Source organism: Henckelia pumila, chromosome 3 (assembly GCF_033568475.1).
Source record: "Henckelia pumila isolate YLH828 chromosome 3, ASM3356847v2, whole genome shotgun sequence".
NCBI lineage: Eukaryota > Viridiplantae > Streptophyta > Magnoliopsida > Lamiales > Gesneriaceae > Henckelia > Henckelia pumila.
The window spans coordinates 178868341-178896015 of NC_133122.1; the positions used below are offsets into that span (position 1 = coordinate 178868341).

Genomic DNA, 27675 nt, shown 5'->3' on the forward strand with positions numbered 1-27675 from the left:
TAAAAAAACGTTCCGAATTGAACTTTAAAAAAAGATTGAGTTTGATCAATTAAAAAAAACAAACAAACAAACAAAAATAAAATCACATTGATTGATTATTCCCACTGAACCGGACCATGAGGCGACAAACTCCTTTAGTTTGGGGGTTGCAAAAATTTCCGAAATCCCGACCCTTCCCGAATCTCATCCCATTCCCGTTCCGAAAAAATCTCAACCCGAAATTTTCCCGACCCGAACTTTCGGAATCTTTCCCATCCCGATTAATATCGGAAGCGGGATCCGGAATAAAACCTTATCCCGACGGGATTCCCGACCCGACCCGTCCCGAAATAATATAATAATATATTTTATTAATAACTTTATTAATATAATAAGTTAAATATTATTAGGTTTCAGCTCATATAACACTTAATTGTGGATTTAATTCGCATAAATTTTATTGTTGGAACGATCAAATTGTAAAATCACGAAATGTCATTTTATTTTTGTGTATTTTTTTAAAAATAAATTAATAATTTAATTAATTCATATTTATAATTATCTAATTAGAACAAATATGTAGAACAAGACTCAAAAGATTAATTTGACAATCTATTTAACAAAATTTATTTAGCAATTGTATCCGAACATTTTATTAATAATTATTCGATACATTTTTTCTCTTAATAAAACTTTGAAACATTATCCGAAATATTTTAATATTATATGTTTTAATTTGAATATTTATTTTTATTTATAAATATAAGTTTTCTAAATAATATATTTAATAAAATTATCATATTTTTTGAACGAAATCTTGAATATGAAAAAAAAAATCGGGATTTTTTCTCCCTACCCGACGGGATCCCAAACATTCGAGATTTCGAACAGTCGGGTCCCGAAATGTTTCGGATACGGGATCGGTGGAAAAAAAGTTTCCCGATTCTTTTCGGGACGGGAGTTGGGTAGAGGATTTACGGGACGGGTCCTGACCCTATTCCACCCGTACGGCCTTCGGACTCGGACAATATCACATTTACTCTTTTTTTTTTTTTAAACAACAATATCACATTTACTCAAAATAATAACAAAGATATAAATGCAAAATTTTAAAAATCGAATAATATGGTCAAAATACTAATTTGACCCTCAAATATTATCAAACTGAGGAGCTGACGTGGCTTTTCCTCATTGGCTCGACACACGTAGTTTACTTTCTTGGGGTGGTTATTTGATTATTACTGTTGGAGACATTTCTATTTAGTAGCTTACTTTCTTATACTCCATTTAACAAATATTTAGCATTAAATAAAAAGAATATACCATTATACTAAAATTAGTTAGCACTTGTGGATACATTGAATCACAATTTTGGGAGAGTTTATGCTATCTTATTTGGGCAGTGCCTGGATGGGGATCGGACGGCCCAATTTCATCTGCAGATCAAATCAGATGAAATTGGACCGTTAGATCTTGCAGACAAATACTACCCATCTGCCAGCATAAACTCTCCCCACATTTTCATCTTCTTCTCGTCTCTCGTCTCATGTCAAAAGGGGAAAAAAATTATATTTGTTTACTCTATTCTGAAAAAATATAATAAAGAGACTTTATTTGTTTATTTTAAAGATGCTGGAGAATCAAAATAATATGAGCCTCGAAAGATATCTAAAAATTGAAAAAAAGGTTAAAAAATAAAAATAATAAAGAATGTGGTAGAATATAAGTATATAACCGAATTTTTTAAAGGAAAATGTTTTTTTTTTCATTGCCTTGTTATTTTTTTTATTTTGCTATATTAAATTTTAATTCTCGGTTATTTTGGTCTAATAATTACTAATATAACGATGAAAAATGTTGACGTGTTAAATTGCCATGTGAGCAATTAGACAAAAAAAATATTCGAAAATTAAAAATTAACATACCAAAATCATTTCATCCCGTTTCATCAAGATACGCAAGACGCATTCTATCGTAAGTAGTTACAGCCAATCAAAAGAATGCAGCACTATTTTGAGAGAGTTGAAAAAACACTATCTCGTAGAAAAGTTCTACACATCAGCAAATTTTGTAAGATTAATAGATCAAAACAAAAAAATAGATTAGTTAATGGAAAAAAATAGTCAATTTTCAATCTCTTAAATGTTGTATTAAGGTACTAAGCATGAACTCAACATCGGGTGTCGTACCTATATACAATAAAATCTTTATGAAAATTAACTTTAAAGTTCAGTTTAGATAAATAATCCATAAATACAATAGAAATAATGTATTGCATCAATAAAAAACCAAATATTTAAAATAATTATATAAATATTAATCTAGCTGTTTTAGAGGTTAAAATATTTTATCAATCCATACAATCCGATTATCGATCAATTTATTTATCAATATACAATGTTTAACATAACTAGCTCATTGAGTCTATTATGTGACATTGGTGATTGAACATATTATTGATTTAACTCTAATTTTGGAAAGTTTTTTATGTCAATACAACTGTTATTGTGTAGTCAACAAATTCTTATTCTTATAAACATAAGTGTTTGATTTTTTTATATTATATTTTTGTAGAAATAATTAAATTTATAGATCATCAAAAAGTAAAGAAAATAAGTGATTACAATTAAATTTATTTATCGAAATCATTCTTGGAGAGTCAAAATTATCATATAATTAACTTTTAGGGCATGATTGGTATGGTTGAATGAAATAGAGTTGGAATGGAATCAACTTTGTAATAGAATAAGAATATGAATTGAATGATAATTTTATTCCATTCAAATGATTGGTAACGAAAAAATAAAATCGAAATGGAATCAGATTACTTTTAATTATCAAATAATGTTTTCATTAAAATCCAAAATAGTAGCTATTCAAAAATATTTATTATAGTTAAAAAAATATTTATTATAATAATTATTTAAAAACAATAAAAAAAATTATAACTATTAATTTATAGCCTATTAATCATTATAAAATTATCTTTATAGTAAACTAATATAACTATTAATTTTAATTTAGTAATTATTATTATTATTATTAGTATTTTATTTATTAAAAAATAATTATTTTTTAATAAATATTATGATAGTTATATATTTTATAATATACATTATTATTAAGTGATTGTTTTATGTATTTAGTTATTAAGATTATTATCATTATTCATTAATAATTCTATATATATAAATGGTAGTAAATTAATTTGATAATATCATTATGATTATGATTATTATTTTAGGTATTTTATTAAACTAAATAAGGAAAGAATATGGAAATAGACATTCCAATGGGAATGTACATTTCCATTCCAAATCCAAATCAAACATAGTTGTAGGGAATGAAATGAAAATGCTAATTTCATTCCTACCTCATTTTTTCCTATCAATCATGCTCTTAGATTTCAATTATGTTAACCATAAACTAACACTTTTAATTTGGATTTAAGGAACACATAAGAATGATTATTTAAAATCAAAATGTAATAATCAATTTTTAAGTGATTCCAAACATTCATTATAAGATTCCAAACTTTTAGATTTCAATTATTATTATTTTTTCATTTGTTAAACGACATCTCATGATAATCAACTGTGAACACAACTTATCATCATAAATGTTTGAACTTCCGTCATAACCAAAAAATTATTGAGCTACATACAAAACCTCATAAAGCTAGTTAAAAAGCTCATTCTTTACCTTCTCCCAATTTAATAAAAACCTAAATCCCTTTATATTATTTAAAATTTAAATGTTCCGATTTTTTTTTTTTTTTATGTTCCGAATTGAACTTGAAGAAAATATTGAGTTTGATCAATTATATATATATATATATATATATATAAATCGAATAATATGGTCAAAATACTAATTTGACCTCCCAAATATGATCAAACTTGGGAGCTGACGTGGCTTTTCCCCATTGGCTCGACACACGTAGCAAGAGAACAGAATAACACAGCCCAGAATCATGTCCCCATCTCATTCGCGAGCTATCAACTGAAGCAATACAGAGGCCAACAATGCATAAATCGATTTTGATTCAACTGTTGCTGTTTTCTGTAGTGGGGCTGATCGCAAATGGCGTTTATGGATTGTATGGGCCATCCTCCCCCGTTCTTCAGTTGAACCCTAACAATTTCAATTCCAAGGTATAGAGTATCCTCTGATTTCCCCCTGCTTTGGTGTGTCCGGAATCGTGTGTTTGTGATAAATCGATGATACGATTGCTTGATCGATTTCTAGATTCTAGGGGAACTTCGTTGTGATTTCGTTTATGTCTGTGGAATTGAGGAGTTTGAACTTTAGAGTGAAGGGTTTTGTGATGAATTTTGGCTTTCTTCATTTGCGGTTCTCATCGACAAAATGTGATTAAAATGACGGATCATATAAGAAAATTGAAGGATTTAAATTCCAACTGTATCAATTTACTTTGAACATTTTTACCGTTTCAGAACCGTAGGTTGACTAGCATACAATTTGATCAGTCAACTGCTTGTCATTTTTCATTTTCATTTACGCCTTGTTGTTGGTTTTCTCTCAGACGTTTCACAAATTCGATCTTTTGTTCTATTCCGGTTTTATATTAAATGGAGTCTCAATCAGTGACCTTGTGTTTTAAACTTTCATGATTTCGTGGTATAAATGCAATGCAGGTTGTAAATTCAAATGGTGTTGTCTTGGTTGAGTTCTTCGCACCTTGGTGTGGTCATTGTCAAGCGTTGACACCAACTTGGGAGAAGGCAGCTAGTGTCTTAAAAGGCGTAGCAACTGTGGCCGCTCTAGATGCTGATGCTCACAAGTCACTTGCTCAGGTGCCTTCTTGTTGAGTATGATGGTCTTTATGCTAGTAGTTAATTTAAAGATATTCATCTAATGAGGAACTATATTTCTCCTTGTCGGTAAAGGTTAATTTTTAAAAATAGAACAAATTTAGCATTCTGTCAATGAGGAGCATGCCAATATGTAGGCTGGGTAAAGTATGCCATGCTACTTTCAAACCATGCTAGGCTATGAAGCAAATGAGACCAAATTTTCTTACTTTTCAACTTGCTACCTGACTCATTGACCATTCTGGCTGAATAAGCTACACGATTTTCAGTATAAGATGAAACTTCTTATGTTTTGTTTCTCTAGGTCTTTTCCTGAATAATTTTCTGATAACTGCATTAATTTTCATCCTCGATTGCTGATTATTATATTTTGATCTCCCTAAAGCAAAATACATTAGCTTGTTTTTCTCTGATGTTGTGATCTTTCATCCTCCTTGTGTTCTGAAGGAATATGGAATTAGAGGTTTTCCAACCATAAAGGTCTTTGTCCCGGGGAAACCCCCTGTAGATTACCAAGGAGCTCGGGATGTCAAGCCCATTGCAGAATTTGCACTGCAGCAGGTAAACTTGACTCTTGCCACTACTTATGATTTTATTATTGATTTTTGTATTTGGTTGATACTTCCATTTTTCCCTTTTACTCTGTATAATGCCGTGGAAGAATCCAATAGGGAAAATATCATTCATCATTTTTTCTCCTCCACTGCCACCTGCTAGCCGAACTAAACTTGCAAGATGATAATATAATTTTCAGGAGTCAAGGTTGTATTTTAATGATATTCTTTTTTAATACAGGTCAAAGCGCTTCTGAAGGAACGCTTGAACGGCAAGACGACAGGGGGATCAAGTCAGAAGTCAGAACCCAGTGCGTCAGTGGAACTGAATTCACGTAATTTTGACGAATTGGTACTTAAAAGCAAAGAACTATGGATTGTGGAGTTCTTTGCCCCTTGGTAAGTCAAGCTGTTTAAGTTGGTGGTTTGATTAGCTATGCTGAATGCCTGCCCTTATAATACACGCTTGACTGGGCAATAAACCATATTGCTATGGCTAGGTTTTTGGAATCAGTTGTTTTTATACTGCCGTTTCTCATCCTTGTGCGTGAAGTTAATTACTATTCTAGTATGAATATTTTGAGTTAAAACTTTTTGGTTTGTGGTCCATCTCTTATTATGAAGGTGCGGACACTGCAAGAAGCTTGCTCCTGAGTGGATGAAAGCAGCCAGTAATCTCAAGGGCCAGGCGAAATTGGGTCATGTGGACTGTGATGCAGAGAAGGTAAATTTCAAAACCTACTCAATTGTGATATTGTTTGCCTCGTTTTATTTTTCATAATTATGTTAAAGATCCTCACAATGTTGTTGATTACAATCCCTAAGTTGGCCGTTGAATATATCTAGGTTTTACTTTTTCAAAATCTGGAAAATTTGTGATTAGTCGATTATCTAACTAAAGATTTGGATTTTGGAAGGTAAACTTGGTCAGTTTTCGCAGGGGTGCTCGTAATTTCTGTAGTAATTCAAGATTTATATCTATTTTCAAATTACTACAAGCAGCAATTAAAGGCTAGAAGCATAAATCATTGAACACGACAAGCATGTGCAATCAAATTAATAAGTAGAAAATGAAATTGTATTCACTCAATTTATAGCATTTGAAATTAGTTCCCAGATACATTTAAGCAGCATCAAACATTGCACGTGCCTGTAAAATACATTGTTAAGATCCTTGCAGTAATACAAGGACTGTGGTAAAGAGAACTCAATTTAGATTTGCAAACTAATGTTACAAGCCACCAAGCCGTGCATCTCTAACCCGCAAGAGTTTTCAGTCTTTGATGAGCAGATATAATGTACAAGGATTTCCAACAATCTTGGTGTTTGGTGCTGACAAAGACAGCCCCATCCCATATGAAGGTGCAAGATCAGCCCCAGCAATTGAATCATTTGCCTTGGAGCATCTAGAAGCAAATGCCACACCTCCTGAAGTGACTGAATTGATTAGTCCGGTTATATATCTGTCCCTAGACATTTTCCTTTCACGCTTTTTCGCTGTTCATTTTACTTAAAAAAACTTGGATATTATCTACATAGGATGTTATGGAGGAGAAATGTGGCTCGGCTGCCATCTGCTTTGTTGCCTTCCTCCCTGACATACTGGATTCCAAAGCTGAGGGTAGAAATAAGTACCTTGAGCTTTTGCTATCAGTCGCGGAGAAATTTAGAAAGAGCCCTTACAGGCAAGAAAGAATAGCTTATATGCTTTTATCGAAGAACACCATCAAAAGTATATCTAAACTTGTAGCTTATGGTAAACTTAACCAAGTTTTTACCGATGCTGCAGTTACGTTTGGGCTGCTTCAGGTAAGCAGTCAGATCTTGAGAAGCATGTTGGAGTTGGTGGCTATGGATATCCAGCTATGGTAGCCCTGAATCTAAAGAAGAAAGCATATGCTCCACTGAAAAGTGCATTTGAGCGTGACCATATTATGTGAGAATCTGAATCCTCTCTCCTCTCTATTTTCTCGCTCCTGTGAACTGGGTTTATTTTCATTCTTTTTCTCAGAGAGTTTATCAAAGAAGCTGGGCGTGGTGGAAAGGGCAATCTGCCTATGCAAGGTGACCCGACAATTGTGAAGACTGAAGCATGGGATGGCAAAGATGGGGAAGTAATTGAAGAAGATGAATTCTCCCTGGAAGAACTGATGGGAACGGAAGATTAAATACAGTGCTCACTGCATACCGGGAAAGTACGATTTTGATAAAAACCCGCTTGGTGATGTGATGGAATGTATTGCACTTACTGTGAGTCAGTCTGCCAATTGCCATTGAAAACTTGTCGAGCTTTAGTTATGGATCACTTTTTCCTCTACAAAACGAAAGGTTCCTCGACTCCCTTCCAAAGCAATTCGACCACATATCAACTTGGCTTGTCCACAAATATATGTAGACACGCACACAAACAGGGTATACTCTGCTTAATCAAAGATTAAGTCTCACTTTGTTCAGCAAATACATATCAAGTATAGCTTTGGGAGGGTCGTGTAATCTAGACCTATTTTCAGAGATCAGATGCAATTTTTCTTCGTATTATTAAGATTGAACTAAGTAATGCATATCATCAGCCTCATTCCATCCAACATTCCATGCTATGCAACCAAGAAGTCGAGGGTTTATCCACGCACTTCACCACTTCAAGTTCAAGGTCCAATTAGGAAAGTTTGACCATTAATTACAACAATTAACAAAACATTAAGCTAAGCCCACAACTATTAGAGGTTAGATTAGTCAATCAGCTCTTTCTCAGCCAGCCATCTCATACCCCTTTCAACCCCTAATCCCACCCTAACAATTATTATATCTTAGGAAAAAAATAGGTCTAAAACTTCCTAAAAAATGGATCATATTTTTAATGCGCCTCACATTGTCAAAAGAATAAATTAATAGTAACTCATTTAACATATTGGGTTGTACTTGAGCAAAAGAGAGAAGACGACTCACGCTAATTAGTACTCAGAATCAACTGCTGTACGAAGCCTGGTAAAACTCATATATTCGTTTGGTAGAGCTAGGTATACATCTACAGAGCCTTTTTCTATTGTGTTCCTATACTCTCACATTTGAATTTTCTATCCGGAATAAACATTCTTTCCTCAATGGTGAATCTGTAAAGATGGCTCTAATGAAACCTTCGACCTGCAATTGAGAAGAACTGGTCATAACAATTAATTGTCAACATGATTCTTCACATAGGAAAAGGAGACAACGCTTCTTTAAAGAAATCCCGGGTCATGTCGTTGTCACATTTTGCTGCTTGTAATTTGTAAAACCTCTAATTTCTTCATGGTGGAAATTTCTATTTCTCAAAATGGCCGTATTTGGGAAATCAGAAAGATATTTACATACGCAGTATATTTTTCATACCTCTGATAATGTAAAATCGCAGTCAGCTAGTTCACCACTCTCCCAAGCCGTGGTAATTGACTTCAAAGGCAAGTCCAAAAGTTCTAATGAAATATGATATAACATACAAATAAGATCCCCACGAAATAGATATCAACTATTCCCAAGAGTAAAAGATTAAGAAAGCAAAATGATACCGGCCAATTTCCGCAACTTCTGCACAGATAGTACAAAATCATCAAGATTGTCTCTTTGGGACTCAAGTGACTTCCCTCTTTGGTCAACAGCCAATAGGGACTCGAGCAAAGATGAAAGATGCTCAAACAGCAAATGGATCAATCCCTTAAGCTGTGTAAAAGAAGAGAAGAAACATTAACTTATAACACCTGGCAACTGAAGTTTCCACAAAGTATTATTTTCTGCACCTGCAATGTTTCTTCTGCTGCCATATCATCTAAAAGCAGTATTTCTTTAGAAATCCTCAAAAAAACTGCCCTTAGAATCATAGTCATACTTTTTTCATAAACTGAAGGAAGCATCAGAGGTTCCCAGATGATGTGTACTTTCTCAATTATGAAAGAAACCTGATAAAATATCACACATCCCATCCATGTAACTTTAAACAGGAAGCAAAAAACAGAAGAAAGATAACCAGGGGGTATAAGCACCATCAACGCTTGATTATACCTGGTCAATACAGAATTTGGCAGATTCAAATTGTTTTATCTGGTGTGTATTATGAAATCCATTAGCTCCATCGATGGCCTAGAACACGCAGAAGTGGCAGACTAAGCACATAAATAAAATAAAATAAATAAATAAAAAGAGATGCACACAACTGAGCTAATAAACAAAAAGCAATGCAAGTTTTAATTTTTTTGATAACTGACCTGCTTTAAGTTATACATAACAAGTTGAATTTGTCGCTGTAAAACATCTTCTGCCATGATTTGAAATTTTGGAGCCAAATCAACAAATACAGCAACTTCCTTCACAGGACTAGGAAAGTATGGACGATACTGCATAATTAGAGTAGACAAGGGGTGACTGTATATTACAAAAATATAAAACGCTAACCGAAAATAATAAAGAATCCCGATGCCACCCCATTCAACTCAATTTATCTTCAGCAATAACCAACTATTTTAATTTTTTATCATACACCAAATAAAAGGTATTTGATTAAGGAATAGAACTTGGAAACTAAGTTTCGGCAGCACCAACAAAAAAGATCACAGCGAAACTCCTTGCAAATTAATGTACAGCAAGCATGAAATCTTATCGTATTTCCGATACATGTAATTCCAACTTCCAGAAAATGGAACCCCCATGAAAACCTGAAAGACCCCATAACCACTTGTATAAAATCAATGATATTTTATTACGGAAAAAAAATTAATGATATTTTAAAACTTTACATTTTTTTAAATCAGTCAAATTTGCCCCATTTTCCAGTAGTTTCGCGTTTGATTTTTAAGAACAAGGTCCGCAGGACCATGATCTTACAATCCAGGTTTTATGTTAGTTGTCACAAGGGTGCTAAATGCAATTTGCCTGCCAAGGCATCTCAAAACATGACGACAGTTTATGTTACTATAAAAACAAAGACAAATAACTGGTAAGTGAAAGAGAAGTGCTAATGTTTGGAATAACTTATTGCACCCTTTATTTCAATTGGAGATCTTACAATAACAAAAATTTTGTTGAACCAGGTACAAGAAGCAGCCAAGGCTATGACACAATATTGTTATGGACCCAATTATTATTGGGCCTAGATCCAAGTGGGCCCAAGAGTAAATAGGCCTTAGAAACCTCTAGAAAGAAGAAACAAATAAGAATGTGAAGAAGGGAGTGTTAAGCATTCGGTTATTGTTCTGTATTTTGTAACTAGCTTTGGCTAGGGAGATACTAGCATTTCTGCTCAGGTTACAGAGCTTGCCTCTGAGATATTGAATTTGCAATATACTTTTCAACACTAAATTGTGGTTTCTAACACCTATCCTAAAAATGCTGCAGGTTTGCACCTTGCGTGCCTTTAACAATCAGCTATAACATAACGCATTTCATCTCTGATACCACAATAAATTTAAAGACTGAATAGAGCCAACCAGTTATTTACACTATTCAGCATTCTGATGTTTGGTTAAGCACAGAAGTAATATTAAATAAACATAATTACAGAAGAACATTGATGCATACCTCGAAAGCAAGGCCAAGAATCTCCTGAGAGAGGTAAAGACAGTCATTGTGAATGAGAACAGCAGCCTGGTTTATGGAATCAAGCTGCCTTTCGAGCTTCAGAAATCCGACCAAAGAAAAAAAAAACAATGCTGTTATTATTATAGAATTTTTGTAAAACATTTTAGATTATGATCAAAGGGCTTCCATTGTAGTTGTTAATGGAATAGCACAAAATAAAAAAATCTAGCAAACCAGAAATACAAAAATGCTTTCCACACTACCTTCACTGGAACAATGGCTTCATACAGAACCAGAGCATTTCTAGCAGTCTGATAGAATTCCAAACCCACTTTTGGAGGTAATAAGGAAACATTCTGCATAACGAATCTAATTAAAATCACATATTCAGCTAACGCATGTGAGAATCTGCCGGGTCGGGACCCAAGTGAGAAAAGAAACCACACCCAGACACACACACACGCACAAAAGTACAAGCTGAGGAGATCTTATATTTTATAGAACCCAACTGACCTCAAGTGTTTGGTGCACAAGATCCATTAGTTCTTTAGCTGCTTCAGACACCACACATTTCTCAGATGAGAACAGCAGCACAACATGATTACTGAGATCCCCAGCAATTTCTTCCTTATTCAACCCTGAAATTCTTGTTATATAGTCCTGTATGAAAATAAGCATCTGAGTGAGGAGACAAGATGAAAGGAAGGGAAGATTTCAATTGTGAACTCACTTGAGAAAGGCTGAAATTAGATTGCAAAAGCATGTTTCTAGCCTTGGCCAAAATCTGAACTTTTTTCCTTGATGCAAAGTGAACCTCAATATTGTTCGTAAATTTGCTCAGCTTCTCGTCTTTGACATCAGATGGAGATATGAACAGAAGTACCTTTAAAGCTGTCTCAAAACCAGTTGTAAATTTCATAATCTCTTGAAACTCGCCCAGATTGGAGGGGTCATCTGGTACAACCTGAACTCGAGAAATGTTGAAAGGAACCATGATTATAGTCTGTCTGAAATTAACAGCATTCAAAGAGAAAATGTTTGTCTTATTTAGATGAAAGGAAATTACATCAGCATAAACAGATTCAAACTTTACTAGTCTAGCATGGATAGATTAATTTTAGCAGCTCCAACATACATCACAGTAGTGGCGAAGGAACACAGTTAAATTAAGCTAAATTGTGATGAAATAAGAACATGTTTGCACGTCTCTTTCCTAGAAGATAGCAATCACTTCTGGTCGACAACTTAAGACCATCTTTAGTCTATGCTGATTCATTCAATGTGTCTTATTGCAATGAGTAGATAATCACATCGGTGGTATAATTCTAATGGTGGTCGGTTATGAAGCAGACAATCCAGGAGACATAAACATGAAGTATCAGTGTGTAGAGAACCACATCGACATTACAATTCAAAGGTTGGCTGATTGTGAAGCAGATAATCCATGCAAAGATTGAGAATGATATGAAACTGAAAATAATGGCATCACAAACCAGTGCATAGTACAGGTAATGACAATTAAAGAGAAATCTCATTCCTAGTACATGAAAAGAAAATGAAATACACAAAGAAAGTAAATAAAATAACTTGGCGAAATAAATAATTGGCTCCTTGGCTGTCCAGCAAAAAATATCAACCTAAAAACTTCTTATACTTGAACATTGCGACCTTCACAACTATTCTATCACTTAGAATATGATCCTCAAACTATTTTCCAGTAAATAGATTATGTTACAAAAAGGATAACAAGGTCAGATACAAACAAGTATACACCATTATCCACTAGTAATGGTGATTAAATGGCATTTAATTCCTAAATAAAAGCAAATTCTATTACAGCTTGGAAAAATAAATGAAGCTCTCGCCATTCAGGAACAGGTATCATCTTCATAACTTCTCGCACTAAAACTGCCATGATGTTTAGAAACAATTATCTTGCCTTTTGTCCTCAACACAATGTCTGAGTAGAGAGAGCCACCGCTTGAAGGGTCTAAGCATTTTAGAAGTTCAAGTGATTTTTTTTCTGATTTTTTTTATCAGAAACGATAATATTATCTATACCTATTTATTAAGTGTGATGGCCTTAGAGAAACCAACTTGGTTTCTTGGTATGACATTAATTTGAGTTTCAAATTATTTGAAAAAAATGATGGGAAATAACTAAAATAAATATATAATTCATGATCTTTTAACTACTCCTCATAGACTTATTACTAATATTTAACCCAAGAAATATTTATTTTTTGTTCCCATAAATTTATTAGATTTTTTTTCAAAAGTAAATTTTAAAAAAAATCAATTTTTTTGTCACACACAACGGATGTGCAAATACGCTAGTATAAATAAAGGGTGTGATCAATACAAAAGGCGGACCCGGGTCCACGCAAATAAACTAGAAGAAAAGCCACCATGTAAGTTAACCCAAGACTAATCTCCATTCCCTAAACAAATTTGAAACCGTAAAAGATTGAAAATCTATAATCTTATGCACCCAAGTAGGGGCTCTGAACTTTATCTTGTCCCATAGATCTTCCATTGACTCTTCTTCGTCTTCAAAAATCCTTCTATTTCTCTATTTCTTTCAAGTCACACGACCAGCACACACAATGCACAATGGCTTCCCAAAATACTTTACCCTTTTTACCCAACAAACCTTTGATATCTGCTGCATATAGATCCTTTGTAGATTTTGGTATCACCCAGCATAAACCCAAATTCCTTTAAAACTGAGAACCAAATTGAATTTGTAAAGGGCAATGAATAAGCAAATGGTCCTGAGTCTCATCCTCATGCTTACACAACACACACCACATGCTTACGCAACACACACCAATCTGGCCAATACGGAATTATTTGCTAGCCCTCTGATCTAATGAGTGTTTTAAAATTTAGAAAGTTCATTCTTCCTTGACTTAAGATTGTCATTGGCACTTCCAAAAAAAGGATAAAGAGATCTTCAGTTTTTAGAAAGTTCATTCTTCCTTGACTTAAGCTTGCCATGGCACTTCCAAAACAAGGATAAAGAGATCTTCAGTTTTGCCCCGCCCCTCCCCGCCCTTCATAATTCCTCCAAACAACTAACTTCTACAAAACAAAAATACCCAGAATATTTATAACAAACCTTGGAAAGGAAATTTGAAATTATCTGATCAGACATCCTTGGCCAGGTCAATCTTCCAAAACAGCTCATCCAAAAACCATTTTGAAAGCATAAGAATTTGTTGATGAATTTGAGGATTTGGACAATGTTAGAGTACATAGCTTCACCATCCACCTTGCTTCTCTGTGACTGAATGAAGATTGTATGGACGCACAAAACAAAAGTGAGTTTCGAAACTATTAGCAAATGTTCCTTTTAATGAAGTATGCCAGTAGCATAGATTTCCATAATATCTGTATAGTGTATACATTAATCATGACTATAAAAGTAGTGAACGTACCTCAGTATTAAAAGAAGGGACCATTTTCAGTACTGCCTCAGGTACTCGGTCCAAGTCTTGATCTGTATCTTCTACAAATGAAGGAGTAGCTCTGGCACTCACTACAGGAGTGATAATATGTTTGATAATCAAATCTGCAACTTTTGCGAGGCCATAATCCAGAATGCCAGCAGCCTACAAAAACAACTCGCATGCTGACAAATCTCTAATTACATATCAATTAGAATGGAAACTGAGGATGCTTCCAGAATCTAATCTAGGTTCCAATTAGGACACTATTTAAGTAAACTCACATCCATCGCCTTCAATATAGTATAAAGCTCGAGGCCATCAATCCCATTCACAGATGCCTGATTCTTAATATGAAATGTGTTACCTTCCTGCTCAAATCTCACAGCAGCCTCCACAAACCTCAAAAGCAGATCTTGAATCTACATTCAAATCAATTCCCTTAAAAAACAATCTATATAATTCAATAATTACACTGTTTTATTCAGAATAGTCCCAATGTGTAGAACTAGAATTCCATCAAATTATAGAACAAGTAAATGTGGAAAAACAAGTAAAACACCTACATCATTAAGTACAACACTCAATCCATTGAGTAGTAATAGAATCACAATCAAGTCCGAAATCCGGTCTAAAATATAAAGCCAACAATCACATAAGACTCTCTCAATATCTAATTCGGACGGACTTAACAAAGTCCACATATTCAATGAATTGGTTCAAATTTTAATGGAAGTATTTGTAGTAGCGGTCCTAAGGCTTCAGTTCATTCTTAGTAAAATCAATTTTATTATTACAAGAAAAAGAAATAAAATTTTACCTCTTCAAAACAGTCAGTCCAGTGCTTCCTGAGAATCCCATACACGAAGGGCTCACCTTCAACTACATCGTTTCTACTAACCCCGAGCAACAGTTTCAACTCCCTTAAACCCTCCGCAGCCTCAACCACCCTCCCACTTTCGACATTCTTCCTAAAAACACCGAACTTTCTGTCCAAATCCAAAACAATCCCAACAAGCTCCAAAATTTCCCGCTTTTCCAACAATTCTCGCCTCTTCTCCACTATCTCTCCGATAATCTTCCTCACATCGGACTCAATTGGCTGATCAGATATAAGACTGAGCAGTGCAATCACTTGAGAAGAGAGATTCTCGGACTTCGAAACGACGTCTGAGCACTGGGAGAAGAGTGAGGCGAAGTCGGCCTGGTGAGAGAGGAGGTAAGATTGAACAGTGGATTTGATTCTGAGCGAGTGGGCATCGAGTCGGGAGATGAGGAGGCGGAGATCAGGCGCCGAAATCGGTGAATTTGGGGAGTCCGATGATGACAAAAGATCACGGACATCGATGGTGTTGTACAGAACATCCATCAGGAGAGTACAACTGTATCAACTGCGTGCAAGGCTACAACTTTTACGTTCAACAAATTTCACATGAAACTAACGTCTCCTTCAGCCGTCCACCGCCGCCGGTCGCGAATGAAGGGAGGTGTCCACCGCCCGCCGGCGTGTTTTGGGGAAAAAAAGGACCGGTCTGGATAATAGAAAGGTAAACCAAACGATAAGCCCATTACAGCCCGAATAAACCAAATGAAATGCATTTTCCATGAAAAATAAATAAATTGAAATGCATTTTCCATCAAAAAATAAATAAATTGAAATGCATTCTAATTTGAAGTTGTGAAATATTTTAAAATTAACAAAAAATTGTTATTTTAAAAATGAAAAGGGAAAAAAATTCTTATCGGATGTTTAATTTACATGAAAAAATGATTTAAAAAATGAAATAAGTTTATTTTACAAGTGATTTTTAGAAAAAACTGTTAATAATTTTTATTGGAAATTTTTTTGAAATATTATCACAAATATTTAAACTTGTTTAAAATTTAGAATAAAAATGGTCAACAATTAATTATCTAATTTTTCACCAATTTAGTTCTCATTTTTCAACCGATTCCATTTATATTTTATTGTATGTGTTGCGTATTTGTATAATCTGTTTTTTTTTTTACAAAAAAAAAAAAAAGTTTCTCATGGATTTTAAGCAATTGTAATCTGTTTGATATACATTATAAAATAGAGAAAATTGATTTTTTTTCGTGTATGTTAGATTCTTTTTATAATTTTGATCGCTTATAATTTATATTGTCAAATTTCATTGTTAGGTAGTTATCTTCGAAATTTTGGACAATTTTAATCATTTTTTTGGAGATGAATCTGACGTATGTATTGTCACGTCAACATTTTTTATGAAAAATAATTTTAAAAAATCATTACTGAGATTGAAATTCGATAACACAATTGACCAAATCATAAATAATCAAACATACAGAACAACACTCTCGATTTTTTCTATAAAATATTCATTAATGTTAGACCATCTCCAGCAGTTTGCACTAAAATAATGCATTATTTACATTATATTTGTGTTAAATTTAGTGCAAATAATATTTCATCTCCGGCAGTTTTTCATCAAATTTCTACACCAAAAGAATATTACATAATATTCTTTAATTTTTACATATAAATTAATTTAGTAAATTTATTTATCATTTATTTTTATTATATAAATTAATTTAGTAAATTTAATTAAAAATTTTATGAATTTGTATATATTTTATAGTAAATTTAATTAAAAATTTTATGAATTTGTATATATTTTATTATATTAAATAAAAATTTCGAAGTTGAATGAAATAACAACAAAATTAAAATATAATATTGCATTGCACAATTATTCAATAAACACACAGTTACATATTCAATGTCATTAATTTTTTGCATTAGAAAATGTTTTCGTAAAGGATCAATCAATGCATTTCGAAGGGTAATATGAGCTTCCGCATTTCTAATTTTGGAATAATTACCAATAAATTCCTGAAATCAACAAGTTTCATTCTCTTCTATTTCAATATCCGGAGTTGGTACTTCTTTCACATCTTCGATCGGTGCATCAAGATTCGTTCATCCTCAACTACCATATTATGCAGCAGTCATTATATCATGCAAATCATGACTTTTGCTCCAAAAACGTGCTGGATTTGCCACAATTGCAAAACGACTTTGAAAAACTCCGAATGCACGTTCAACATCTTTTCTACATGCTTCTTGTTTTTTTTGCAAAATAATTTTTTTTTGGAGCACGTGGATCATGAATTGTTTGTACATGCGTTGACCACTTTGGGTATATATAATTAGATAAATAATACCCCATATTGTATTATTTTCCTTGAAGAACATAATGCACCAGAGGAGCAATACCTCTAGTAAGGTCAGAAAAAAGATTAGATGTCTCTAACACATTGTTATCATTGTTAGATCCGGGCATACTAAAATATGCATGCTAAATTCAAAGATCATAGTCCGCTACACTTCAAGAATTATTGTTGGAGATCTACTACGACCTGTATATTGTCCATCCCAAGCTGTTGGACAATTTTTTCACCTCCAATGCATACAATCTAGGATACCTAACATTTTTGGGAAGCCACGTTGCTCCCCAATATGAAGTAGTCTAACAATATTATTAGCAGTAGGCGATCTTAAATATTTCCCTTTAAATATCTTCACAATAGCACGAAAAAATCTTTTTACACATTCAATTGCAGTAGACTCACCAATTTTGATACATATTATATACTCATTAGTTGCATCTGCTGGTAATGCATATGCTAGTATCCAGAATGCGGCCGTGAATTTTTGAAGTGTAGTCAAGCCTAGTTTCCCGGCTGCATTTCTTCGTTGCACAAAATACTATCATGATTTTGAACAGCATCCACAATACAAAGAAATAAAGTTCGAGACATTCGAAATCGTCGACGAAACATGTCTTCATTATATGTTGGATTTTCAGCAAAGTAGTCGTTGAAGAGGCTTTGAGCAACATTTTCACGATAGATTGTTCTACGACCATGAACTGAGCCACCATGAGTAATATTGGAATTTTGATTTCTTACAATTTCAGATATGATAAGATTGTTATTGTGAATTTGTTGAGCTATCAATTGCTTTTCTTTGTCAGAAATATCTATGAGATCATCAAAATCACCATTAGATGAGCTAGAAGAATAATATGGAAATGAAGAGCTGAAAACATTAAAATTCATTTTCGTGGATATTGGATAAATGATTATTGTAGATGCTCATTATATATGAGGATTTTAGTTTATCCAGGAAATCCAATAATACAATCTAGACCATCCATCATATTTTTCTTTTAATCTAAATCGATGGATTATTATCTTATTTAGGAATTCTAATCCTACAATCTAGGTCGTCCATCAGATTTTCTTTTAATCTACATCATCAGATTGTTATCCTATCCAAAACATCCAATCATACTATCTATATCTTCCATCTATTTTTTTTAATCTAAACCGTCGAATTATAATCTTATCCAGCAAATCTAATCCTATAATCTAGATTGTCCATCAAATTCTCTTTTAATCAATACCATAGGATTGTCATCTTATCCAAAAATCTTTTTGTTATGGCTGCGTTTACTTAGTGGGATGAGATTACATATGGATAAATCATACTAGAACTATTAAAATGACTTCAAAAGATGTTGAATAATAATAGATAAACAGTAACATGTTTACTTTGAGTTATTAATTTTGAGATTAAAATAATGATTGATGGACGAATTACATTTTTACCCTCCACCTATGATAAATAATCTTATGTTTATTTTTGTATTCATAAAATTTGGATTGGATTATTATTGAATATTTTAAATTATTATTGATTATTGATTCACATGTGAGACATTTTCATTTAACAAAATTATTGGGTATAAAAATATGTATTTTTGATAGTTACATAAAATTGATAAATTGAAAGAAAAAAATATTCCTCTCATGAACGAGGAAAGTAAGATGATATATGATACATCAAATACAATTTAAAACATTTAACACATGCATCATAATACGATAAACTATGTTATGCAAGAAACAAAACTAACTTTCTAGCCATAAATACATTAAGGTTGTAATTAATTTTGAAACTTAAAATTTCATAAAAAAATTTTAATTTAACAATTAAAAACTTCTATAAGCATGAATATCATATGGATAAAAATAAACATAATATGTTATTGATATCCATAAACAAAATCCAAAGATAGATATAGAAAGAAGCATGAAAATAACAAATTAAGGGAGGGTAGATTAGGTTTTATGTGGATTTTTTTTCCCACAAATATAGATCATGATGAGTATTACCTTGAGAAATGAAGGATGAGATATCACATGAAATGAGAGTTGAATGACAGACTTTTAGATTTGTGGAGAATTGATTTTTTTGTAAGTAAACAAGAGATAAGATTTGATTAATAAACTCATCCTAGGTTTATCAAGCCAAGTAAACGCAACCTATAAATATAAGTTATCTTGGAGTGCAAAATTATTCTTTCAAAATATCCTTTCTTTTAATTTCTTTTCTCTCAAATGACATCCTCTCGTGGTGAGAATTATGCAATTGATGAAGATAAACTTCTTTGTCGTGTCTATATAGAAATCTCGCAGGATCCAATTATTGGACGAAACCAAAACAAAAATCAACTTTGGTCTCGTGTGGCAGAAACATACAACTCAAGAAAAACAAACTTAATGCCCGATCGAAGCCAAAGGTCATTACAAACTCGAATGCTATGAATAGTGCAGTTTGAAAATTAATTGGATGCGTACAACAAGTTGAATACATGACCCAAGTGGTGCCTCTGATTAAGATACCGTGAATAGTAGTTTGAATGCTTTATTATTTCTATATTTATATCTTTTAATTTTTTTGTATTATAATTTATGCAGATTGATCGTGCAAAACAATTAATGAAGCTAGATCTTAAATATAAGAAAGAGTTCACGTTTGACCATGTTTTGCCCCTTCTAAAAGATTTGGAGAAGTTTTCCAACTTCTCTCAAGGAACGCAAAGGACACCTTCCCATTCTGATACAGTGCTGAAGTCACCCATCTCTTCTGATAATCCCGAGTTATCTTCATTTTCTATCAATATAAGTGATGAAAATGTTGGTGGTAACTCATCATCAAACCGATCAGAGGGGGTGAAAAAAAATCCAAACTGAAGAGAAAGAAAGATGAAGATATGTCTAAATTGGTCAGTACAATCCAAGAAGAAAATAAAAAAACTGTGAGATTTATTAGCTAATGCAGCCACAAAAAAAGAAGAAACTATTCATGTGCAAAAGAGAAAAGTTGAATTGTCTCAATGGATTGGAAAAAATAAAATGTTAATGATGGATGTCGACTCTATCTCTGATCCCCGTCGCCGGGAGTTTATTCGCAAAGAACTGGAAAAAATTATGCAGAAAAGGGAAGAACAACAACAATCAAGATCTAATAATAACATCGACATGTTTGAACAATATTTTGGCGATTTTGGAGGTTCCGACATTGGTCTTCCGGAATACTAGATAATTTAATGTACATTTGATTCTAGTTGTGGTTTTAAATGTAATTTGCATTACTGTATTTTCGGTATTTTAAATTTGTAATTTCGTTTTACTATGTAATTTTGTTATAAAATATTAATAATTTTATAAATTCAATTCAATTCGATAATAAATTTAATTGATAAGCAAAAAGAGTGATATTTAATAATTTATATATTAGGTATAATTTTAACTACTGAAATAAATTAATTGAAGTAAAATATTATTAACGTTTTTTGAAATACAAATAATATATCAATTTCTTCAAAAAAAAAAAAAAAAAGCAACCTCCCAACATTAATTCTATGAAAGTGTAACTACGTTTAAAGATTTTTAAATGAAAAAAAATCTAATACTATAATAAAAAAGCAAAAAAAAATCACGAAAATAATGAAAAAAGAAACCCAAAAATACCGTTGCACTGTTCACATCACAAAAATGCCACAAAAATACAGAAAGCTGTTGGAGAAAATTTCCACTTTAATTTCTAGCAGCACACTATTTTAGTGTGCTACTGGAAATGGTCTTACAATTGCAAAATTTTGCTTTACCAAAAAGATTGCGGCTTTATACATTATAAATAAGTGAGTGTTTTTTTATCGTAAATAAATGAGTGTTGAGTATGCATATGTTATTTAATATATATATATATATATATATATATATATATATATATATAAATGATCACCTGCACTCTAGGGTGCAGGGTTTTTTGTGTGCGACCACTAAAACCCGATACCAGGTTTTAGTAGTCTCAAACGAAAAATCCTGCAACCTAGGGTCCAAATGATCAGCTCTCTCTCTCTTATATATATATATATATATATATATTACAATATATCAAAATTTTTGGATACATGACAATGAGGCTGAAAAGAAAATATGTCTTGGCTTGCAAGACTAAATTATCTTCAATTATTTTTTTAATTAATTTGTTTTTATATATTTTGTCTTTCTTAAACTCTTTTTATTATCATTAATTATAAATATTACTATTTTTTATTAAGTGATAATAATATTTGAGTCGATCATTCATATCTTATACTATCGTCTCTTATTTTTCAAGAGTCGCTTTTGAATTAAAGATTTGTTTTCATCTTGTAGGACTCTATCAAAAGGAAACATTCATATCTATTTAAGAAGAGGAGATGAGCAGAAAATGCAGAAACTAAGAGAAGAATTCTGAGCCAAGGTGATCGAAGATCTCAAGTTCCAGATTGAAGAATTCTTGCCGTTTTTTGGTGTTGTCTATGGTGTCGCACAACACTGGAAGATATATAACACCTGGCCACTTATCCAGTGAAATTGTTATGTTTCTACATCCCTTGGTTTTTCTATACTCAAATTATAGTTTTTAAGGTGTGGTTTTAATATCTCAAAGAGATATTTAATTCTTGTTTTACACTCTTTGGTAGTTCTTTTCAATCTAGTATTGATTTTAGAGTGTAGTTTGAATTCTCAACGTGTTGAAAAATATTCCAAATTTTCATAGAAATTACTAATATTGATTTCGTAGAATATTACATTTTTCTAGTGATCGTTTTTGTCATAAGACATTGCACAATTGTGCTTGCCCTTGTGCATATTAATCATGTGCAAGAGCGGATCTAGAAATTTTATCAAGGAAGGGCAGCCAGACAGAATAAAATATCATATATATATATATATTATAATCATCACATAACAAAAGTTAAATATAGTACTTTTATTTAAATAATATTTTTAGACTTCAATAGACAAACTAATATATATATATATATTTCAGTAATTTTCTTAGCAAAAATTTTTTCTACATTGCAGTTGTTGCGACTCGTGAATTAGAAGTCAAACTCATAAGCTTGTAAGCTAACAGTTCTTGCTTGAATAATTTGTTTTTAGGTTTAAAAAAATTAAAACTTATTTGTGTTTAGGTTTAAAAACTTAGTGATTGAGCTACAATTTTGTAAAGACTATATATGAACCACAAATTTTCGGGTCACTTTACATACATATATTAAACGATTAAGATTAATTTAAGTTTTTTGGCCCTTTTTGTATTTACATGTTTGGTTCCTAATTTATGTTCATAAATTATAATTTTTAAACCATAAGACTATATTAGTAATTTTATAAAAACAAATTCAAGGGGGCACTCCCTTGCCCCTATGTGGAGCCGCCCCTGATAATGTGTTAATTGTTTATTATTTTAATATCTATTTCCGCTACGTAATTAATTAATTGTGCCTAATTGTTTTAATTCGAACTTATTAAGTATTAGTGATGTTGTCTCTAGTGTTACCAACACCATAAGACAACACCACTGTTTAAATAATTGTCTCAAGTTTGTGCGTTATGCCATGTCGATACCTTTCATTTGATATCAGAGACTTCTCTTGACGACACCAAGAATCGATTCTGGTTTTCTTTTCTGGAAGAGCCTCTATTAAATACAGCCTTAAAGCCTCCAATCTTAGATGGAACGAACTATGCACTATATATGTATCAAATATATTGAAGAAAGACCTCGACAGAGTATTATAAATATTAAATGGTTGGACTCCTCCTAAGACAATGTATGGAGATGGTGATACCTAGCATGATCAAGGCAGAAACCTCTTGGACCACCGATGAAGTTCAAATCTCGAACTTTAACGCCAAAGTCTTAAATGTCATATTCTCAACAGTGGATACCATGATGTTCAGTCTCATTGCTAATTGTATATATGTCTGCCAAAGAAGCATGGGAGACTCTGCAATAACAATGTGATGATTCTGAAAGTGTGAAACGAACCAGGATGATGATTTTGACCAGCAAGTTCGAGAATTTGAGGATGAATCCGAGCTAGGAATCTGAGTCCATTACTTTATGTATGATCATCGTGTTCGTGAGATTGCTAATGAAACTTTCTGTTTGAGAGATCCTATATCCTATTAGCTTGTTTACTTGATATTTATTTTAAGATTCGTACTCCATGGATTTAATCATTTAAATGCTTTGAATACCACAGGATCAAGCAATATATCAAATGTATTTTTCATAAAAACACATCACATGCATGCACATGTAATTTATAATAATCCAACACTAATAAACTCACCCGGCCGGCCCCTTATAATTTTAGATGGATTAACATATATATACGTATGTACAATATTCCAACAACCCCAAATAACAAAAATTCAAATAAAAAAAATCTACACAAATCCTGTTATAATTATATATCAATCACAAACTTATTAAACTACGTACATATCATATATATTATAATATCTGACCAAAACTCTCTGGTCAACTAATTAACAAAACATTTTTTGTGTCTAATAATAATAATAAAAAGAAAAATGATATCAAACTAAGAACTTGTACAAAGCTGTCTTGACCACATGATCGGATACTATTTGGTTAGCTCTCTCGCTTGGATGAAATGCATCCCAAAACACGTATTTATTTGCATCTCTACATGTGAAAGGATTGCGTTGGTTACATGCATACCCCATCTCGAACATCCCCGTCGCGCAACATCCCACTCCAGATACATCGAATCCTGCACGTACATATATCAACTATATAACGACTAAACTTACAAAATAAATATAAATCAAATCGACCTGCAGAGTCGACTAGTAACATACCATACAAGGAAGGTCTTTTAACCATTTGTAGAAGAATGTAATAGGGATTGGAGAAGACAAGCTCCACCCCAACTAGCTCCTGGGTCAGGTTCGACACCACATCTCTCATCTTGTCATTGAAACTCATGGCTACTATGTTGTAGGACTCGACACATTCGTTCGTGTTCGCGAAATTCCGCGCTCGTTCCAACGGCATGCAACCCATTGGGGGAAGGCCTCCGAGGGAGATCTTACGAGCTCCCAGGTTGTAAAGGTTGGTGGTGAAATTCTTGGCGATCCCGACGAGAAATTGTTGGTATTGATCGACGGTGAACTGCGTCCGTCTTCTAGGCGGAAATGCGTAGTAATTTTCCAAGAAATCGTTGGTGCCTATGCTCATAATGTACAATGCCTCGCCGATGGTTTGGTTGGCTTTCTCGTCTCCGAGATAGGCTTTTAGTTTCGTTTGGTATTCTTTGTAGTATTCCAATTCCTTCCACAATGGTATCACACCCTGAAAATTTAATCAAGTGTACGTTCTAGGATGACAATGTTGGCACGTACAAAAACTCGTATGAGAATTGAGACAGATCTCTTATTTGATCTGACCCGTGAAAGTATATTTTTTAGGGTAATGCTACATGTACATTGAGGGTTACACGTTGGGTTACACATTACACTTGAAATTACATAATTATCCTATATGCATTTTTGAAAGATTTTTTCCAAATAAAGTGTAGGGATAATTATGTAATTTCAAGTGCAATGTGTAACCCAACGTGTAACCCTCAGTGAACATGTAGCATTACCCTATTTTTTATGTCAAAAATATTGATTATCCCTCTAAATATGGACAAGATCGATATTCTAAAGTATATATCTCAATGAAGTGAGAAAAAATTATATGTACTTACCAACACATCAGAAGTAGCAGTGTCATATCCAGTCCCCGCCGAAGCAAATGTGACACCGACGGCGAAATCGGTGATATTATATGCAGGATCCAGGTATGCAGGGACAAGCGTCTTTAGGCCGATCGCCTCGGATATGAAATCAGTCGGAATCCGGCCATTCGAGAACCTTCCGGTGGGTCGTCCACCCGTGAAATCGCGCCCGTACGGTTCGAAATTGCTACGAGCAATCGTCGGGAGCTGGTTATTGTTACCGGCATCGACCGATGAGTCTCCGAACACGATAATCGCCGGGATATTGGCACTGGTGCTCTTCTTGGCTAGTAAGAGCAGTAACCATAGTGACACTAGTATGTTTGGTCCCATTACGTTTAGTTTAATTTCTCTAGTTTCTTGTTGTTTTTATTTGAATTTATATATATAGCAAGTTGAGGGCATATATATCTCGGTGGTGGTAATTAATGTGAGTACTGTTGAGCTGCATTCGTTCGGGGATTTAATTGCCTTTAAGTGTGGCTAAAGTTAGTTCGATTTTGTTCATGTGAATGGGCACTTTAATTTCTTTTTGTGCGCCAAAAATTTTTAGAGCTCCTCCTTGTTTAATGACTTGGGGTCTCATTTAATTTCTTTCTGGTTCCGTGTATTTGGGGTAATTTTCAAGCCTATTAACAAATAACGTTGGAGAAATAAATACATATAGACTTTATTTTCATGTATACAAATGAATCTTGAAAAGGAAATATTTATTTGGTTACTATAATTTTTACAAGGGTGATTTGAGAACACCAAAATTTTTATTCCGTAATTACCCCTTCTTATCCACTATCTCACTAAACCTCCCACTCACCCCATTTTTTGCTTTAAAAAAAAATTTACATGTTAAAAAACCTCTATTTTAATTACACATGCAAAGCGCGCATATACATTTGCATTATACATTTTTCACTAATATTTTATAAAAATTTACGCGATCTATCTTTACTAACACAATTAATTTCTTAACACGTGATTGTATTACGACTAGAAACCAACATGAAGTTCAATATTGAATTGATATTTCTCATACAAGAAACCTTGGAATCTAGTTCGAAGATTTCATCGTATCTTACTAAAAAAAAACGTTGTTTTTTGTTCAACCTTGCTGTGTGGATCTGAAAAATATCATATATCAATAAAAGACTATTTTTGTACATTTAACATAACATTCTTCAAATGTTGATTTTTTAACCGCAACATGGATGCATGTTCAAAAAAATCACATTAACAAGTGTAAATCGTCCAAAATTTTTTTAAAAAAATCAAGGGCCTAAGTCGCCCATTTAATTTTCATGAAGGTTTGAGTGTAAATAACTCATTAATTCTTACAACACTGTTTCGTTCTATAAATTTCAGTTAATTTTTTAAAATCGAACATTGGATAATTCTTATATATATTTTTCATAATTAATTCGATATATATTCATCTCTATTTACAAAATTTGACGAATGGACTAATGGTGTGAATCAAAATTTTAAAATGGGGTACGTACGTTGACAATAATTTGAAAAATATCATGATTTTGTTTTGAATTCATTATGACATTTTCTGCTGGCCAACTACCCACCGAAAAGTAGGGAGAAATGTGCAACAATAATAATAAGCTAGGAACTTGTAAGAAAGCCAAAGGGTGTGAAGTTTTGACTAAAAGTTTAAAGGGTTCAACCAGAATGGAGGTGCTTCTTCATTAAATGTCTTCTTAGATTTATTCCCTACACTGCAGACTTGTTTACTCTTCACTTTTCATTAATTTCATTGTCCTGCGATAAACGATGCTAGCTAGTTAAGTGTGTTGTATTCTCTTTGAATTTGGCCAGTCGCTAGCTAGGTGCAACCGTCGCACTTTATACGCTTGTCAGTTTTGATCTTCTTATTGGTTAGTTATGGTCTTAGTCCACTAATTTGTAATTTTTTTCTTTCTTATTTTAGTCATTTTTTTGTTAGAGTATTGACGTGACATTGGATATATCATCAATATTCGTCGTTATGTCTCTATTTTTCAGTGTCACGTTTGCACTGTGATGAAAAATGACTAAATTGAAAAAAGTGCAAATTAATTAACTATAAATGAAACTGATCGACAACATGATAAAAAAATGAAAAAGACAAATAAGTTACATTAACAAAAGCATGTTTTTTTTTTTTTTTTTTCTCTTTTTAATGCAAAAATATTGTCCACTAACATAAAAATGAAATGAAAACCATATAGTTGAAATGTTAGTAAGAAAAAACGATAGCGGTATATTTAAACGGATAAAATCTAAATTTAACTGTAATCACCCTGAATTTAATTTTATTTCTCTCTTCTTGCTCTTTAAAAGG

The 27675-nt window shown here is 32.7% G+C and overlaps 3 protein-coding genes across 3 annotated transcripts; 1 reads left to right on the top strand and 2 right to left on the bottom strand.

The window, feature by feature from the left end:
* Positions 1–3955: 3955 nt before the first annotated feature.
* LOC140887644 (protein disulfide isomerase-like 2-3) lies at positions 3956–7666 on the top strand. Its single transcript, XM_073295039.1, has 9 exons — positions 3956–4133; positions 4638–4796; positions 5262–5375; positions 5610–5767; positions 5993–6092; positions 6646–6822; positions 6908–7053; positions 7158–7304; positions 7380–7666. Exons 1-9 carry the CDS (start codon positions 4005–4007, stop codon positions 7534–7536), a joined length of 1287 nt encoding a protein of 428 aa, XP_073151140.1. The 5' UTR covers positions 3956–4004; the 3' UTR covers positions 7537–7666.
* Positions 7667–8045: 379 nt separating this feature from the next.
* Positions 8046–15924, bottom strand: LOC140887643 (centromere/kinetochore protein zw10 homolog). The gene is made up of 14 exons (XM_073295038.1): positions 15185–15924; positions 14649–14786; positions 14356–14529; positions 14037–14204; positions 11646–11879; positions 11429–11575; positions 11179–11271; positions 10916–11011; positions 9607–9735; positions 9404–9481; positions 9142–9300; positions 8914–9064; positions 8738–8820; positions 8046–8509 (listed from the first exon to the last, which is right to left on the bottom strand). The coding sequence occupies exons 1-14, from the start codon at positions 15731–15733 to the stop codon at positions 8420–8422; spliced, it is 2289 nt and encodes a 762-aa protein (XP_073151139.1). The 5' UTR covers positions 15734–15924; the 3' UTR covers positions 8046–8419.
* Positions 15925–24004: 8080 nt separating this feature from the next.
* LOC140891440 (GDSL esterase/lipase At2g04570) lies at positions 24005–25696 on the bottom strand. Its single transcript, XM_073299926.1, has 3 exons — positions 25320–25696; positions 24427–24919; positions 24005–24338 (listed from the first exon to the last, which is right to left on the bottom strand). The coding sequence occupies exons 1-3, from the start codon at positions 25680–25682 to the stop codon at positions 24142–24144; spliced, it is 1053 nt and encodes a 350-aa protein (XP_073156027.1). The 5' UTR covers positions 25683–25696; the 3' UTR covers positions 24005–24141.
* Between the last annotated feature and the right edge of the window lie 1979 nt (positions 25697–27675).